The following is an 18,453-nucleotide window of genomic DNA, read 5'->3' as shown; positions in this document are numbered from 1 at the left end:
TGCGGTGGATGCCAATTGCCCCATATATTATGGGGAAAAATTATTTCCTGACTCTAATTATGGCAATCAGAATAAATCCCTAGATCAACGTCCCATCTCCAAAAATATAGTACCTATAACTTATAATATTATAAAGTATATTATAATATCATATCTTTTAAGAAAGACATCCGGGCCCTTCTTGAACTTGTTCAGTGAATGAATTAACATCCTTTGGTAGAGAGTTCCATAGTCTCACTGCTCTTACAGTAAAGAATCCCGGTCTATGCTTATGGTGAAACCTTCTTTCCTCTCTACGTAGATGAAGCCTCCTTGTCATTGTTACTGTAATGGCAGGAAGGAGGTGAAGGGAAAGTGAGCCCTAATCTACCCACCGCCCTGTCCCTGCCTACTTGCAACGACCCGCCCTAGGCGACGGGGTACAACTGGGCGGCGGTCCCTACGCTGTCTAAGTGCACGGGAGAACAAACAGGGAACACGCAAGGGAAGGGGCAGTAGCCCACGGAACGCCGCGTGGAAACGGAGCGGTGAATGAGTTGTCAGGACCAGGATGAAGTGGAGTATACCCAAGTGAGCACGGAGGAGGAAGCAAGCCGGAGGCAAAGCAAAGCGGGTTAAGCAGAACAGCAGCAAGGCAGAAGCACGGCAGAAGCAGGCTGGAGCAAGCAGCAGTGGGGCCAGTAATACAAAAGAATTACAAGCACTGAGGAGGAGAACACAGCAGGTAATAAAGGACAGGGGGCGGAGCTAACTCCGACTGACCAGGCCGCGATAGGCTCTCCCACTCCTGAGCCTGCCACCCTGGTTGGTGGGAGATGGTGTCAGTCGAACAGGTCTGGCCTCAGGTGTGGATTGATTAATCCCAGGAGTATACCTAGATGTAGTACCTGGCAGATCCCTAACAGTTACAGGCATAGATATAAAAAAATAATTAGAAAGATTTCTGTACCGTCCATTCACATATTTGTAGATTGTAATTAGATCACCACTAAGCCGTCATTTTTTTCAAACTGAATAGCCCCTAGTTTGATAATCTTTCTTGTTACTGTAATCCACCCATTCCCTTAATTACCTTTGTCGCCCTTCTTTGCACCCGTTCTAGTTCAGCCATGTCCTTCTTATACACAGGTGCCCAAAATTGTACATATTAGAGGAAAAATTATATTCTTGTCATGGGCATCTATGCTTTTTTTTTTTTTTTTTTTTTTTTTTTAAAGCATCCCATGATTTTATTAGCTTTGGCAGCAGCTGCTCATGTTAGAGCGAAGAACAGAGGGTGGCAGCTGATGGACCAGACTGGTTGTAACGCTGCCGGCGAGTCCCGCTTCTGCCGGTGGTCCCAGACGCTGGGTCTCGTACAACCCCCGGCGGCCTGCATTTCTCCCAGGCTGCCGGCGTCGGCTATTGTCCTCTGCTCGCACCCGCAACGTCACTCACCCAACCCCTGGTGCCCCCAGGACTATTTAAGATACCTCCACTATTCACATGGTGCCTGAGATACATTAGAACAACCAAGTTGTGTACTGCAAAGGTTCCTGTGTAAATCTGATTTCAGTCCACTATTGCTATCTTTTGTCAGCCTGTATTCAGTTATCCGCTACCAGCCTGTATCCAGTTTGCTATTTCTGTCTGTTGTCAGCCAGTACCCAGCTATCCGTTATCAGCCTGTATACAGTCCGCTATTGATGTCTATTGTCAGCCTGTATCCAGTTATCTGCTACCAGCCTGTATCTAGTCCGATATTTCTGCTATTGTCAGCTTGTATCCAGTTATCCGCTGTCTGCCTCCAGCTACCTATCATCAGCCAGTGTCCAGCTACCCACTACCTGCCCGTGTCCAGCTACTCGCTACCTGCCTGGGTCTAGTCATCCACTATCCACCTGTGTCCAGCGATTGGCTATCAGCTTCCATCCAGCTGCTCACGGTCAGTTTGACTCCTACTGGCGGTGACAAGCCTGAAGTTTCCATCCATCAAGGTACCATCTGCCAGTGTCAGTTCCTAGTCTGTGGGCCAGCAGCTACTTCACTGGGATCACCTCAAGGGGTAGGGAACTGGTAGCCTTCCCGCAGCAAAGACCAGATACTTTTATAGGGGTAAAACTGTGAAGCCCGAGAAGGATACTTAGATAATGCCCAAAGCCAAACTGGTGGAGTAGTCCAGTTGGTCCACAACCTGATGGTCGTAACAGTAGTGCTGTTTCTAATATATTCAAATATAAAACAATATACATTTTTTTAAATCTCAAACAATGCCTTTAAGGGACTGTAAAGGCCTTTTTTAAACTTTTTCGGGGGTGCCCCAACTATACTTTGTTACATAATTGTGACCTACTTTTCCTCTCCCATGCTACAACAGTGTTACGCTTGTTGGTCCATGGTGTTTTAGTTGTTTCATTGCATTTCTCCTTAAGTAATAAAAGTAGTACCCAGATCTTATAAAATATAAGGTATAGAATAGAATAATGCAAAAATATTGAAAACAGATTTATACGGTTCCCATTGAAATCAATAATATATCAGTACGCAGTAGGCTCCTAAGCTCCCCCTAGTGGTGGCTCTAAGAAGGCAGAATTGTATAATTTCATTCTGTAATGTTTTATATATTTGCAATTATGCGCTTAATTACAGCTGAAGCAGCCATAGATGGCGGTGGGGGTCACTTAAGTAGTGACTTTATGCGGTGTATGTGGGTTTTCCTTTATGCAGAAGATCCAATACATGACACTACCATCCAAAACAAACAATAGATACACCAAGCCCTGTAAATAACCGTGCTCATGATTAGACAAAAAATTTATTATATAAAAAGATAATTATGTTGCCATTTCTTTGCATAATAGTTGTAAACCGTTGTCAGTTTTCTAAAAACACAACCATAAAAGTAACAAAATAAAAAGTTAGTTCAAATGTAACAAACACAAATGAACACTAATAACCATTGCCACTTCACCCCGAACCATCGCTTTCACCCACTAGTATAATTTTACTTATGACCAGCATATCCACTAATTTCGTCAGGAAGGCGTTAAAACATATTTCATTCCATATAACTCATTTGCATGAGGTGTTTGGTGCCCAAGATGCCAGGATGACCAGATAGACCGGAGTCATGGTTTTCCCTGAGTACCCTTAGCCGGTATTGCAGGGGAACAAACAGTTTGTCCCCAGGGACGTTCCCGGGAGCTGCACCCTGATCAGCCGCGATATCAGAAGCTAAATCAGAATCCGTGGCAGAAACGATTATACCAGGGGGTAAAATACAAGCAGGATCCTTCTCGGAAGGAGGATTGGCCATGAAACTACGTGACAGGGCATCAGCCTTAATATTTTTGGACCCAGCCCTATAGGTAACCAAGAAATTAAATCTGGTAAAGAATAGTGCCCACCGAGCTTGTCTAGGATTAAGCCTCCGGGCCGATTCTAGGAAAACCAGATTCTTGTGATCCGTAAGGACCGTTACCTGGTGTCTGGCCCCCTCCAGGAAGTGCCGCCACTCTTCAAAAGCCCATTTAATGGCTAGAAGTTCGCGGTTGCCAATATCATAGTTACTCTCCGTTGGCGAAAACTTCCTAGAGAAGTAAGCACAGGGGCGGAGATGGGTGAGGGAGCTGGTACCCTGGGACAAGACGGCCCCCACTCCCACCTCGGATGCGTCAACCTCCACAATAAATGGCTCCTCTTGGTTGGGCTGAATCAGCACGGGGGCCGAGATAAAGCACTTCTTAAGGGTCTCAAAGGCCTGGACGGCCTCAGGGGGCCAATGGAGGACATCAGCACCCTTGCGAGTAAGGTCCGTAAGAGGCTTAGCGACGACCTAGAAGTTGGCAATAAATCTCCTGTAATAGTTGGCGAACCCTAAAAAACACTGTAACGCCTTAAGGGAGGCAGGTTGGACCCATTCCGCCACAGCCTGAACCTTGGCAGGGTCCATGCGGAATTCATGAGGAGTGAGGATTTGCCCTAAAAATGGTATCTCCTGTACCCCAAAGACACATTTTTCAGTCTTAGCAAACAGATTATTCTCCCGAAGGACCTGGAGCACCTTCCTGACATGCTCCACGTGGGAGGACCAGTCCTTGGAAAACACCAGTATGTCATCAAGGTACACAACAAGAAAATTACCCAGGTAATCTCTCAGGATTTCATTAATAAAATTCTGGAAGACAGCAGGGGCATTACACAACCCAAAGGGCATGACCAAGTATTCGAAATGACCCTCGGGTGTGTTGAACGCAGTTTTCCACTCATCCCCCTCTTTGATGCGGATAAGGTTATATGCCCCCCGTAGATCGAACTTAGAAAACCATTGGGCTCCCTGAACCTGATTAAAAAGATCCGGAATCAAAGGAAGTGGGTACTGGTTCCTTACGGTGACCTTATTCAGGTTCCGATAATCAATGCACGGCCTAAGACCACCATCCTTCTTCCCCACAAAGAAGAAGCCAGCACCTACAGGAGAAGTCGAGGGGCGAATGAAACCCTTGGCCAGGCATTCTTGGATATACACCCTCATAGCTTCACGTTCAGGACATGAAAGATTAAATATCCTACCCTTAGGAAGCTTGGCACCAGGCACCAAATCGATGGCGCAATCGTAATCTCTATGGGGGGGCAACACCTCGGAGGCCTCCTTAGAAAACACATCGGCGAAGTCCTGAACAAACTCAGGAAGCGTGTTTACCTCCTCCCGGGGAGAAATAGAGTTAACAGAAAGACATGACATAAGACATTCACTACCCCATTTGGTGAGATCCCCAGTATTCCAATCAAACGTGGGATTATGCAGCTGCAACCAGGGAAGACCTAATACCAGATCAGACGATAATCCCTGCATCACCAGTACAGAGCACTGCTCCAAATGCATGGAGCCAACCAGGAGTTCAAAAACAGGAGTATGCTGAGTAAAATAACCATTAGCAAGGGGAGTGGAGTCGATACCTACTACAGGGATAGGATAAGGTAAATCAATAAAAGGCATTTTTAGAGACATAGCAAATTCCACAGACATGATATTAGCAGATGAGCCAGAATCCACGAAGGCACTGCCCGTGGCAGACCGGCCAGCAAACGAGACCTGAAAGGGAAGCAAAATTTTATTGCGTTTCACATTAACGGGAAATACCTGTGCGCCCAAGTGACCTCCCCGATGATCACTTAGGCGCGGAAGTTTTCCGGCTTTTTATTCCTGCGCCTGGGACAGGTGTTCAGTAGATGCTTGTCGTCCCCACAGTAGAAGCAGAGACCATTCATTCTGCGAAACTCCCTACGTTGTCGAGGGGACATGGAGGCCCCGAGTTGCATAGGTACCTCCGAGTCCTCCGTGGAGGGGCGAGGAGACGGGACCTCGGGGGGAATCGCAGAAAAGTCAGAGGGGAGCACATTGAAGCGTTCAAGCTGACGTTCCCTGAGACGTCGGTCAAGTCGTACTGCTAGGGCCATAACCTGGTCAAGGGAGTCAGAAGAGGGGTAGCTAACAAGCAGATCCTTCAGGGCGTCAGATAATCCTAACCTAAACTGGCACCTTAGGGCCGGATCGTTCCACCGAGAAGCTACGCACCACTTTCTAAAATCAGAACAGTACTCCTCAACCGGTCTGCTACCCTGACGTAAGGTCACCAGCTGACTCTCGGCTAAAGCAGTCCTGTCAGTCTCGTCATAAATGAGTCCGAGGGCAGAGAAAAAGCGATCAACAGAGGAAAGTTCAGGGGCGTCAGGAGCCAAGGAGAAGGCCCACTCTTGGGGCCCTTCCTGGAGTCGGGATATGATGATACCCACCCGCTGGTTCTCGGAACCTGAGGAGTGGGGTTTAAGGCGGAAATACAGTCTGCAACTCTCCCGGAAGGAGAGAAATGTCTTACGGTCCCCTGAGAACCGGTCAGGTAACTTGAGGTCGGGTTCTAGAGGTGAGGTGAGGGGAACTACTACGGCAGCGTCACCCTGGTTGACCCTCTGGGCCAGGGCCTGGACCTGTAGGGAGAGGCCCTGCATCTGCTGGGTCAGGGTCTCAAGGGGGTCCATGATAGCGTCAGCGTAGGGGAAATGGTAGACTAGGTAAGGGGCTTGTAATTATGTAATGGCAGGAAGGAGGTGAAGGGAAAGTGAGCCCTAATCTACCCACCGCCCTGTCCCTGCCTACTTGCAACGACCCGCCCTAGGCGACGGGGTACAACTGGGCGGCGGTCCCTACGCTGTCTAAGTGCACGGGAGAACAAACAGGGAACACGCAAGGGAAGGGGCAGTAGCCCACGGAACGCCGCGTGGAAACGGAGCGGTGAATGAGTTGTCAGGACCAGGATGAAGTGGAGTATACCCAAGTGAGCACGGAGGAGGAAGCAAGCCGGAGGCAAAGCAAAGCGGGTTAAGCAGAACAGCAGCAAGGCAGAAGCACGGCAGAAGCAGGCTGGAGCAAGCAGCAGTGGGGCCAGTAATACAAAAGAATTACAAGCACTGAGGAGGAGAACACAGCAGGTAATAAAGGACAGGGGGCGGAGCTAACTCCGACTGACCAGGCCGCGATAGGCTCTCCCACTCCTGAGCCTGCCACCCTGGTTGGTGGGAGATGGTGTCAGTCGAACAGGTCTGGCCTCAGGTGTGGATTGATTAATCCCAGGAGTATACCTAGATGTAGTACCTGGCAGATCCCTAACAGTTACAGGCATAGATATAAAAAAATAATTAGAAAGATTTCTGTACCGTCCATTCACATATTTGTAGATTGTAATTAGATCACCACTAAGCCGTCATTTTTTTCAAACTGAATAGCCCCTAGTTTGATAATCTTTCTTGTTACTGTAATCCACCCATTCCCTTAATTACCTTTGTCGCCCTTCTTTGCACCCGTTCTAGTTCAGCCATGTCCTTCTTATACACAGGTGCCCAAAATTGTACATATTAGAGGAAAAATTATATTCTTGTCATGGGCATCTATGCTTTTTTTTTTTTTTAAAGCATCCCATGATTTTATTAGCTTTGGCAGCAGCTGCTCATGTTAGAGCGAAGAACAGAGGGTGGCAGCTGATGGACCAGACTGGTTGTAACGCTGCCGGCGAGTCCCGCTTCTGCCGGTGGTCCCAGACGCTGGGTCTCGTACAACCCCCGGCGGCCTGCATTTCTCCCAGGCTGCCGGCGTCGGCTATTGTCCTCTGCTCGCGCCCGCAACGTCACTCACCCAACCCCTGGTGCCCCCAGGACTATTTAAGATACCTCCACTATTCACATGGTGCCTGAGATACATTAGAACAACCAAGTTGTGTACTGCAAAGGTTCCTGTGTAAATCTGATTTCAGTCCACTATTGCTATCTTTTGTCAGCCTGTATTCAGTTATCCGCTACCAGCCTGTATCCAGTTTGCTATTTCTGTCTGTTGTCAGCCAGTACCCAGCTATCCGTTATCAGCCTGTATACAGTCCGCTATTGATGTCTATTGTCAGCCTGTATCCAGTTATCTGCTACCAGCCTGTATCTAGTCCGATATTTCTGCTATTGTCAGCTTGTATCCAGTTATCCGCTGCCTGCCTCCAGCTACCTATCATCAGCCAGTGTCCAGCTACCCACTACCTGCCCGTGTCCAGCTACTCGCTACCTGCCTGGGTCTAGTCATCCACTATCCACCTGTGTCCAGCGATTGGCTATCAGCTTCCATCCAGCTGCTCACGGTCAGTTTGACTCCTACTGGCGGTGACAAGCCTGAAGTTTCCATCCATCAAGGTACCATCTGCCAGTGTCAGTTCCTAGTCTGTGGGCCAGCAGCTACTTCACTGGGATCACCTCAAGGGGTAGGGAACTGGTAGCCTTCCCGCAGCAAAGACCAGATACTTTTATAGGGGTAAAACTGTGAAGCCCGAGAAGGATACTTAGATAATGCCCAAAGCCAAACTGGTGGAGTAGTCCAGTTGGTCCACAACCTGATGGTCGTAACAGTAGTGCTGTTTCTAATATATTCAAATATAAAACAATATACATTTTTTTAAATCTCAAACAATGCCTTTAAGGGACTGTAAAGGCCTTTTTTAAACTTTTTCGGGGGTGCCCCAACTATACTTTGTTACATAATTGTGACCTACTTTTCCTCTCCCATGCTACAACAGTGTTACGCTTGTTGGTCCATGGTGTTTTAGTTGTTTCATTGCATTTCTCCTTAAGTAATAAAAGTAGTACCCAGATCTTATAAAATATAAGGTATAGAATAGAATAATGCAAAAATATTGAAAACAGATTTATACGGTTCCCATTGAAATCAATAATATATCAGTACGCAGTAGGCTCCTAAGCTCCCCCTAGTGGTGGCTCTAAGAAGGCAGAATTGTATAATTTCATTCTGTAATGTTTTATATATTTGCAATTATGCGCTTAATTACAGCTGAAGCAGCCATAGATGGCGGTGGGGGTCACTTAAGTAGTGACTTTATGCGGTGTATGTGGGTTTTCCTTTACGCAGAAGATCCAATACATGACACTACCATCCAAAACAAACAATAGATACACCAAGCCCTGTAAATAACCGTGCTCATGATTAGACAAAAAATTTATTATATAAAAAGATAATTATGTTGCCATTTCTTTGCATAATAGTTGTAAACCGTTGTCAGTTTTCTAAAAACACAACCATAAAAGTAACAAAATAAAAAGTTAGTTCAAATGTAACAAACACAAATGAACACTAATAACCATTGCCACTTCACCCCGAACCATCGCTTTCACCCACTAGTATAATTTTACTTATGACCAGCATATCCACTAATTTCGTCAGGAAGGCGTTAAAACATATTTCATTCCATATAACTCATTTGCAAGTTTTTATAATGCAACAAAGGAAGAAAAACAATATTATATTGTCACAGTGTGAAATACATTTGGGCGACTATCTATATATACGCTATGTTCTGCATGGTGAAATACAATTGCCAGAATGCATTAGCAAACATTCATGCTCAGCAGCACAGAAAATGGCTGCAATTAATCTTAACTGTTACGACGTAGAGGAAAACGAAACCATCTGAGTCACGTCTCAGCAGATGGAATTGGTAACGATCTATTAATGGTTTTATTGAGATTTAAATAACTTTAGCTGGATTAAAATAAAATACTGGTGTAATTTTAGAGACTTAGCTGCTTACTAAAACTTAAAACGCAATAAAACCACAGCACCCTAGTGGCTGATGAAAAATATGTGCGGGGTGGAGGGTCATTTCACTGTTTAAGGTACAAGAAGCACAATGTGTATAATCATTATTAGGGAAATTTTTATTTGCTTTATCTGAATTTGAAAGAGAAATATACCAAATTAATATTTACTTCACTTTATATCTCCTGACTTGTCCACTAACAGCCACTACATTTTTATGGTGCACAAATGTATCATCAGTAAAAATCTTTTTGCAGCAACTAGGGCAAAGTCAGACTCCTACAGTGGGACAACAACAGGAGTCGTAACATAGAGGTCGTAGATGCTACATGACCCTATGCCTGAGGGTCTTGCAGGTCCCCATATGGAGAGGACAGTAGAATAGCTCACTTTTCGTCTTCCTGCTGTTACGGCTATGGCCGCGGACTGCCACCTCTCCCCTCTGTCGGAAGCTCGTGACCGCAGACTCCTGGCCTCATGCCACCATCTTCCCCCTAGGAGACACCAGCTCGTACAGCCGTCCTGGACTGACTGTTAAGGTGCGCACGCTCATCCCCGGTCTGAAAGGGCCTGCACGTGCTTAATAAAAGTTCCCTATCCAATCCCCAGATCACCCTGGACTATAAAAAGGTCTTCGTCATTCAATTCCTTGCCTGAGCATTGTTGTTGTCCCTTAGTTGTATCCTGCTGCCAGTGTTCCCGTATCCTGCTTCCTGTATCCTGTTGCTGTTGTTGTCTGGACTCTAAGGGTATGTTCACACGGCAGCATCCGTAACGGCTGAAATTACGGGGATGTTTTCAGGAGAAAACATCCCCGTAATTTCAGCCGTAACGGCATGTGCAGGCGCTTGAACACTGCGTCCATTACGGACGTAATTGGCGCTGCTTTTCATTGAAGTCAATGAATAACGGCTCCAATTACGCCCCAAGAAGTGACAGGTCACTTCTTTGACGCGGGCGTCTATTTACGCGCCGTCAATTGACAGCGGCGCGTAAATATACGCCTCGTGGGAACAGACAAACGTCAGCCCATTGCTTTCAATGGGCAGATGTTTGTCAACGCTTTCAAGCCGCAATTTTCGGACGTAATTCGGGGCAAAAACGCCCGAATTACGTCCGTAATTAGTGTGTGTGAACATACCCTTACAGGTACTCTTGTGCTAGGACTTTGCATATACTTTGATATGGACTGTTGTTTGGCCAGCTGCCACTCCGCTACGGCGAAGCGGCCTAGTGGGTCCACATACCCCTTAGATCGTGACACCTGCCAGCAACTACCGAGCAACTCACAGATTTCCCACTGTTATTGGGCACTTTGAATAATCATCAGTTCCAGCCACTTATGGGCAACAGCGGGACAAACCGTGAGACTCTGTCTTAAGTATGTAATATCCTCCTTGAATCACTGTAAATCAGGGGATATTATTTATCACTGCATACCTATAACCTGGACACCTGAGAATATGATGAACCCCCATCCAAAAAGACTCCCATGGTTGTAACAAACCTCTCCCTCCATATGGAGTACTAGGAATACAACCTATCCTTCCCACTGAATGCCAGTAATACCACTTATTTTTCTCCCTACTGGGCACTGGGAAATATACACCAGGGAATATAACCTATCCTTCTCCCCACTGGATACCAGGGAATATAATCTATCCTTCTTACTGGACACCAGAGAATATAACCTATCCTTCTTCCCACTGAATGCTAGTAATACCACCTATCTTTCTCCCTATTGGACACTGGGAAATATATACCAGGGAATATAACCTATCCTTCTCCCCACTGACACCAGAGAATATAAACTATCCTTATCCCTACTGAACACCATTAATATATCCTATCTTTCACCCCACTGGATATTGTGGAATGTAACCTATCCTTATCCCTACTGAACACTAGGAATAAAAATTATCCTTCTCCCCACTAAACACTAGAGAATATAATCTATCCATATCCCTACTAAACACCTACTATCCTATCCTTCTCTCTACTGGACAACAGGAAGTATATCCTATCCTTCTCCCCACTGGACACTAGGGAATATAACATATCCTTCTACACAAGGAATATATCCTATTCTTCTCCCCACTGGACACCAAGGAATATATCCTATCCTTCTCCCCACTGGACACTAGGGAATATATCCTATTCTTCCCCCCACTGGACACCAGGGAATATATCCTATCCTTCTCCCCACTGGACACCTGGAAAAAAAAACTATCCTTATATCTACTGAACACTGGGAATATATCCTATCCTTCTCCCCACTGGATATTGTGGAAGTAACCTATCCTTATCCCTTCTGAATACTAGGAATATATCCTATCCCTCTCCCTACTGGACACCAGGGAATATATCCTATCCTTCTCCCCACTGGACACTAGGGAATATATCCTATCCTTCTCCCCATTGGACAGAAGGAAATATATCCTATCCTTTTCACCACTGGACACCTGGAAATAAAACCTATCCTTATCCCTACTGAACACTGGGAATATATCCTATCCCTCTCCAAACTGGACAGCAGGGATATATCCTATCCCTCTCCCTACTGGACACCATGGAATATATCCTATCCTTCTCCCCACTGGATACTGAGGAATATATCCTATCCCTCTCCCTACTGGACAACAGGGAATATATCCTATCCTCCCCACTGGACACTAGGGAATATAACCTACCCTTCTCCTCACTGGACACCAGGCAATATAACATATCCTCCCCAAGGAATATATCCTATCCTTCTCCTCACTGGACACCAAGAAATATAACATATTCTTATTTCCACTTGATTTAAGGGCCCCTTTTATGCTTCCACCAGACACCAGGGAAGATAGCCTTTTCTCCCCCCACCTGTACATCAAGGAATGTAACCTATCCTTCTCCCCATTGGACACAAGGGAATATAACATATCCTTCTCCCCACTGGACACCAAGGAATCCTGTCCTTCTCCCCAGTGGACACTAGGGAATGTCAACTATCATTGTTCCCTAAAAGAATAATAACAGCTAGTATTTAGCTCGAATTACATACAGCTGAAAATATCTTTACGTTTTATAAATGCAGTAGTGAAGGGACTATATCCTCATGCACCTTCAACCACTTTTGCCTTGTGTAGGATTTCCTTATAATAACTGTTCCCCATAAAAGATGTGTATGATTTAGTTAATGTCTGACTAGCTGATACCCCGACTTTTACCTTCTGTATGTTAAATCTGATGTCAAACACTGCGCTATATTTTCCTACCACTTATACGTGCAGTCTAAAGAGTAAATAATATCTTGTGATAAAATATGCAAATTATACATCAGGAACTCTGTGATTAAATTATTTAATTGCAATCAAATCAGCGGCAAAATCAATAACACCTAAAGAAGAGTGTATGACAACTAAATCATTGAGCAACAGTGATTGCAATAAATCCATCTCATTCTAAAAAATGAATTAACCTCATAGATATAAATAGGTCATTTAAGAAAAGTATACTTAACACAACAAAGTATTTGAAAAATATTTTTGTATTTAATTCATTTGTAACATCTTATTCAGCAGGAATCTATCTTACAGCTCTGTGTGTTCCAATACAAGAGTAGATAAGCAGGGGCGGCTTTATGTTGGATTTTGCTCTGTGGGATACCTTCTGTTGGTGCCCCCTCCACCATATGATGTACTGACATACAGTGTACAAATAACAATACCATATACTGACTAATTATAACCTCTATACAATAGGTTGGTCAAATAATAGTACCATACGCTGGTCAAATAACACTTCCATTCAGCTGTCTAAATAACAATGCTATACAGTGCCACCACCACCATACACTGCAAAAATAATACACAGTACAATGCCAAAGTAAATACAGTGCTCAAATTATGCCAACATACAGTGTTTAAATAATACCAACATACAGTGCTTAAAAAACTACCACCATACAGTGCTTTAAATAATACCCCCATACAGTGCTCAAATAATACTCCCATACAGTGCTCAAATAATAGCACCATACTGTGCTCAAATAATAGCACCATACTGTGCTCAAATAGCACCATACTGTGCTCAAATAATAGCACCATACTGTGCTCAAATAATATCATAGAGTGCCCAAATAATTCTACCATACAGTGCTCAAATAATACCACCATACTGTGCTCTAATACTGCCATACAGTGCTCTAATACCTCCATACAGTGACCAAATAATACCACCATACAGTGCACAAATAATACTCCCATACAGTGATCAAATAATAGCCTCATACAGTGCTCAAATATCACCATACAGTGCTCAAATAGTACCCCCATACCGATCAAATAATACCCCTATACAAAGCTCAAATAATACTATCATACAGTGCTCAAATAATACCACCATACAGTGTGCAAATAATACCCCCATACAGTGCTCAAATAATACCCCATACAATCACCAAATAATAGATCCATACATAAAGTAATCTAATAACCGTGCTATACAATGTCTAAATAATACTGCTATACAATTAATATTAATTTTTGTCATTGTCAAAAGCCCTGGACCAGATCATAGGTAGCGCCTCCTTTACCATGAACAACTGATGCTCCCTGTGTGACCTCACAGGTTGGAAAACCATAGGGCCGACAAGATAGAGAAGTGCTAAGTAATATTAGTTGGTAATCTATTTGGCTACACATAGTGAAACGCTTTTAATCTGACATTCGAGCATCCAGAAAGTCTGGTAATCTAGCACAGAACTGAATTATAATGGGGAATTTCAGAGAAGACTAAACAAAGAGATGACCAAACAAGGAGATTCCTCTGATTATAGGACTACATGTTGCATTAACATTCCATTTTGGGTCTGTTCTTTTACCTTTACAAGTGAGTTTTATGTAGTTTTTTATGACTGTCTGTAAATCTGGAATATTTGACAGTCCAGTAAGTTAAAGGATTTTTTTTTTTATATATTCCGTATATAGCATATATAAATCTACAAAACACTTCACTTACCAAGCTCTATGGGAAGCACTTTTATGGGATTTCCTTCAAGAAGAAGATATTGTAGTTGCCTTAAGGAAAAGTAAAAACAGTTACATTTTATGGGACTGGTAAGCATAACAACGTATTGATTTATTTCCTGTTGCTAATACATATTTTACAGCGCTGTACAGGGGTTGTCATCACACACTAGGGTGAATTTCATGAAAAGCCAATTAACCTGTAATGACGGGGGGTAGGGAAACGGACAAGTGAGCCCTAGTCTACCCGCCACTCTGTCCCTGCCTACTTGCAACGACCCGCCCTAGGCGACGGGGTACAACTGGGCGGCGGTCCCTGCGCTCAGTAAGTGCACTGTAATGGCAGGAAGGAGGTGAAGGGAACAAGTGAGCCCTAATCTACCCACCGCCCTGTCCCTGCCTACTTGCAACGACCCGCCCTAGGCGACGGGGTACAACTTGGCGGCGGTCCCTACGCTGTCTAAGTGCAAGGAGTACAAACAGGGAACACGCAAGGGAATACAGTAGCCCACGGAACGCCGCGAGGAAACGGAGCGGTGAATGAGCCAGTCAGGATCAGGAAGTAGTGGAGTATACAAAGGGGAGCACGGAGCAGAAGCAAGCCAGGGGCAGAGCAACGCAGGATAAACGGAACTGAAGCAAGGCAGAAGCACGGCAGAAGCAGGCTGGAGCAAGGCAGCAGTGGGGCCAGGAATCCAAGAAGAATAACAAGCAAGGAGGAAGAGAAAACGGCAGGTATAAATGGACAGGGGGCGGAGCTAACTCTGACTGACCAGGCCGCGATAGGCTCTCCCACTCCTGAGCCTGCCACCCTGATTGGTGGGAGCAGGTGTGAGTCTCAGAGGTCTGGCCTCAGGTGTCGACTGATTAATCCTGGGAGTATACCCAGACGTAGTGCCTGGCAGATCCTTTACAGTACTCCCCCTTTTATGAGGGGCCACCGGACCCTTACTAAGAGGACCCGGTTTAGTGGGGAAGAGAAGGTGGAACCTCCTGATCAATACCCCAGCGTGAACATCTCGAGCAGGTACCCAAGTCCTCTCCTCCGGCCCGTATACTCTCCAATGGACCAGGTACTGGAGGGAGCCCTGGATCATCCTACTGTCCACAATCTTGGCCACCTCGAATTCCACCCCCTCAGGGGTGAGAACGGAAACAGGAGGTTTCCTCGAGGGGGACCAGGACGGGGAGCAGCGTTTCAGGAGGGAGGCATGGAAGACGTCGTGTATGCGAAAGGATGGGGGCAGCTCCAGACGGAAGGATACAGGGTTGAGGACTTCAAGCAAACTTCCTGGACGGGACCTTAAGGCGCAAGTTCCTCGACGACAACCACACCAGATCCCCGACGACAAACCGGGGATTAGCAGAACGTCTACAATCAGCCTGAATCTTTTGTACGCTCTGGGACGCCTCTAGGTTCTTCTGAACCTGGGCCCAGACTGTGCACAGTTCCCGATGAACGTCCTCTACCTCGGGATTATTGGAACAACCAGGGGAAACGGAGGAGAACCTAGGATTAAACCCGAAATTACAGAAAAACGGGGAGACCCCTGACGAGTTACTGACCCGGTTATTCAGGGAAAATTCGGCGAGGGGAAGGAATGAGACCCAATCAAATTGACAGTCAGAAATGAAACACCTTAAATATTGTTCCAGGGATTGGTTAGTCCTTTCCGTTTGGCCATTAGTTTCGGGATGGAAGGCGGAGGAGAAGGATAGATCAATCTCCAACTTTTTACAAAAAGCTCTCCAAAATAAGGAAACAAATTGTACCCCTCTGTCCGAAACGATATTGACTGGGGCCCCATGGAGACGCAGAATGTGTTTCACAAACAAAGAAGCTAACGTCTTGGCGTTAGGTAGTTTCTTAAGGGGCACAAAGTGGCACATCTTGCTGAAGCGGTCTACTACCACCCACACCACCGACTTGCCCTGAGATGGAGGCAAATCGGTGATAAAATCCATGGAGATATGGGTCCAAGGTCTCTGGGGAATGAGCAAGGAACGTAGTAAGCCCGCAGGTCGGGACCTAGGGGTCTTGGACCTAGCACAGACCTCACAAGCGGCGACGTAAGCCCTAACGTCTTTAGGCAACCCAGGCCACCAATAGTTTCTGGTAATGAGGAGTTTGGTACCCAAGATGCCAGGATGACCAGATAGAGCGGAGTCATGGTTTTCCCTGAGTACCCTTAGCCGGTATTGCAGGGCGACAAACAGTTTGTCCCCAGGGAGGTTCCCGGGAGCGGAACCTTGATCAGCCGCGATGTCAGAGGCTAAGTCAGAATCAGTGGCAGAAACAATTATACCAGGGGGTAAAATACAAGCAGGATCCTTCTCAGAAGGAGGATTAGCCATGAAACTACGTGACAGTGCATCAGCCTTAATATTTTTGGACCCAGCCCTATAGGTAACCAAGAAATTAAATCTGGTAAAGAATAGTGCCCAACGAGCTTGTCTAGGATTAAGCCTCCGGGCAGATTCTAGGAAAACCAGATTCTTATGGTCAGTAAGGACCGTTACCTGGTGTCTGGCCCCCTCCAAGAAGTGACACCACTCTTCAAAAGCCCATTTAATGGCTAAAAGTTCGCGGTTGCCAATATCATAGTTACACTCCGTGGGCGAAAACTTCCTAGAGAAGTAAGCACAGGGGCGGAGATGGGTGAGGGAGCTGGTACCCTGGGATAAGACGGCCCCCACTCCCACCTCGGACGCGTCAACCTCCACAATAAATGGCTCCATTTGGTTGGGCTGAACCAGCACGGGGGCCGAGATAAAGCACTACTTGAGGGTCTCAAAAGCCTGGCCGGCCTCAGGGGGCCAATGGAGGACATCAGCACCCTTGCGAGTGAGGTCCGTAAGAGGCTTAGCGACGACCGAGAAGTTGGCAATAAATCTCCTGTAATAGTTAGCGAACCCCAAAAAACACTGTAGCGCCTTCAAGGAGGCAGGTTGGACCCATTCCGCCACAGCCTGAACCTTGGCAGGGTCCATGCGGAATTCATGAGGAGTGAGGATTTGACCTAAAAATGGTATCTCCTGTACCCCAAACACACACTTTTCGGTCTTCGCAAACAGATTATTTTCCCGAAGGACCTGGAGGACCTTCCTGACATGCTCCAGGTGCGAGGACCAGTCCTTGGAAAACACCAGTATGTCATCAAGGTACACTACAAGAAAATTACCCAGGTAATCTCTCAGAATTTCATTAATAAAATTCTGGAAGACGGCAGGGGCATTACACAACCCAAAGGGCATGACTAGGTGTTCGAAATGACCTTCGGGCGTGTTGAACGCAGTTTTCCACTCATCCCCCTCTTTGATGCGGATAAGGTTATATGCCCCCCGTAGATCGAACTTAGAGAACCATTGGGCCCCCTGAACCTGATTAAAAAGATCCGGAATCAAAGGAAGGGGATACTGGTTCCTTACTGTGACCTTATTCAAGTTCCGATAATCAATGCACGTTCTAAGACCACCATCCTTCTTCCCCACGAAGAAGAAGCCAGCACCTACAGGAGAAGTCGAGGGGCGAATGAAACCCTTGGCCAGGCATTCTTGGATATACTCCCTCATAGCTTTACGTTCAGGACATGAAAGATTAAATATCCTCCCCTTAGGAAGCTTGGCACCAGGCACCAAATCGATGGCGCAATCGTAATCTCTATGAGGGGGCAACACCTCGGAGGCCTCCTTAGAAAACACATCAGCGAAGTCCTGAACAAACTCAGGAAGCGTGTTTACCTCCTCCCGGGGAGAAATAGAGTTAACCGAAAGACATGACATCAGGCAATCACTACCCCATTTGGTGAGATCCCCAGTATTCCAATCAAACGTGGGATTATACAGCTGCAACCAGGGAAGACCTAATACCAGATCGGACGATAATCCCTGCATCACCAGTACAGAGCACTGCTCCAAATGCATGGAGCCAACACGGAGTTCAAAAACAGGAGTATGCTGAGTAAAATAACCATTAGCAAGAGGAGTGGAGTCGATACCCACTACCGGGATAGGATAAGGTAAATCAATAAAAGGCATTTTTAGAGACATAGCAAATTCCACAGACATGATATTAGCAGATGAGCCCGAATCCACGAAGGCACTGCCAGTGGCAGACCGGTCAGCAAACGAGACCTGAAAGGGAAGCAAAATCTTATTGCGTTTAGTATTAACGGGAAATACCTGTGCGCCCAAGTGACCTCCCCGATGATCACTTAGGCGCGGAAGTTTTCCGGCTGCTTATTCTTGCGCCTGGGACAGGTGTTCAGTAGATGCTTGTCGTCCCCACAATAGAAGCAGAGACCATTCTACGTTGTCGAG

The 18,453-nt window shown here is 45.9% G+C and overlaps 1 protein-coding gene across 1 annotated transcript in view; it reads right to left on the bottom strand.

The window, feature by feature from the left end:
• Positions 1-18,453, bottom strand: part of LRRC27 (leucine rich repeat containing 27) — a 67,350-nt gene that overhangs the window by 28,063 nt on the left and 20,834 nt on the right. Inside the window, exon 4 of the mRNA XM_075842373.1 lies at positions 14,126-14,184. Within this exon, the coding sequence (XP_075698488.1) occupies positions 14,126-14,184 (59 nt within the window). The remainder of the gene's footprint in view (positions 1-14,125; positions 14,185-18,453) is intronic.

The sequence above is a fragment of the Rhinoderma darwinii genome, chromosome 11 (genome assembly GCF_050947455.1).
Source record: "Rhinoderma darwinii isolate aRhiDar2 chromosome 11, aRhiDar2.hap1, whole genome shotgun sequence".
Taxonomy (NCBI): domain Eukaryota; kingdom Metazoa; phylum Chordata; class Amphibia; order Anura; family Rhinodermatidae; genus Rhinoderma; species Rhinoderma darwinii.
This window is presented reverse-complemented; position numbering and strand designations above follow the sequence as displayed.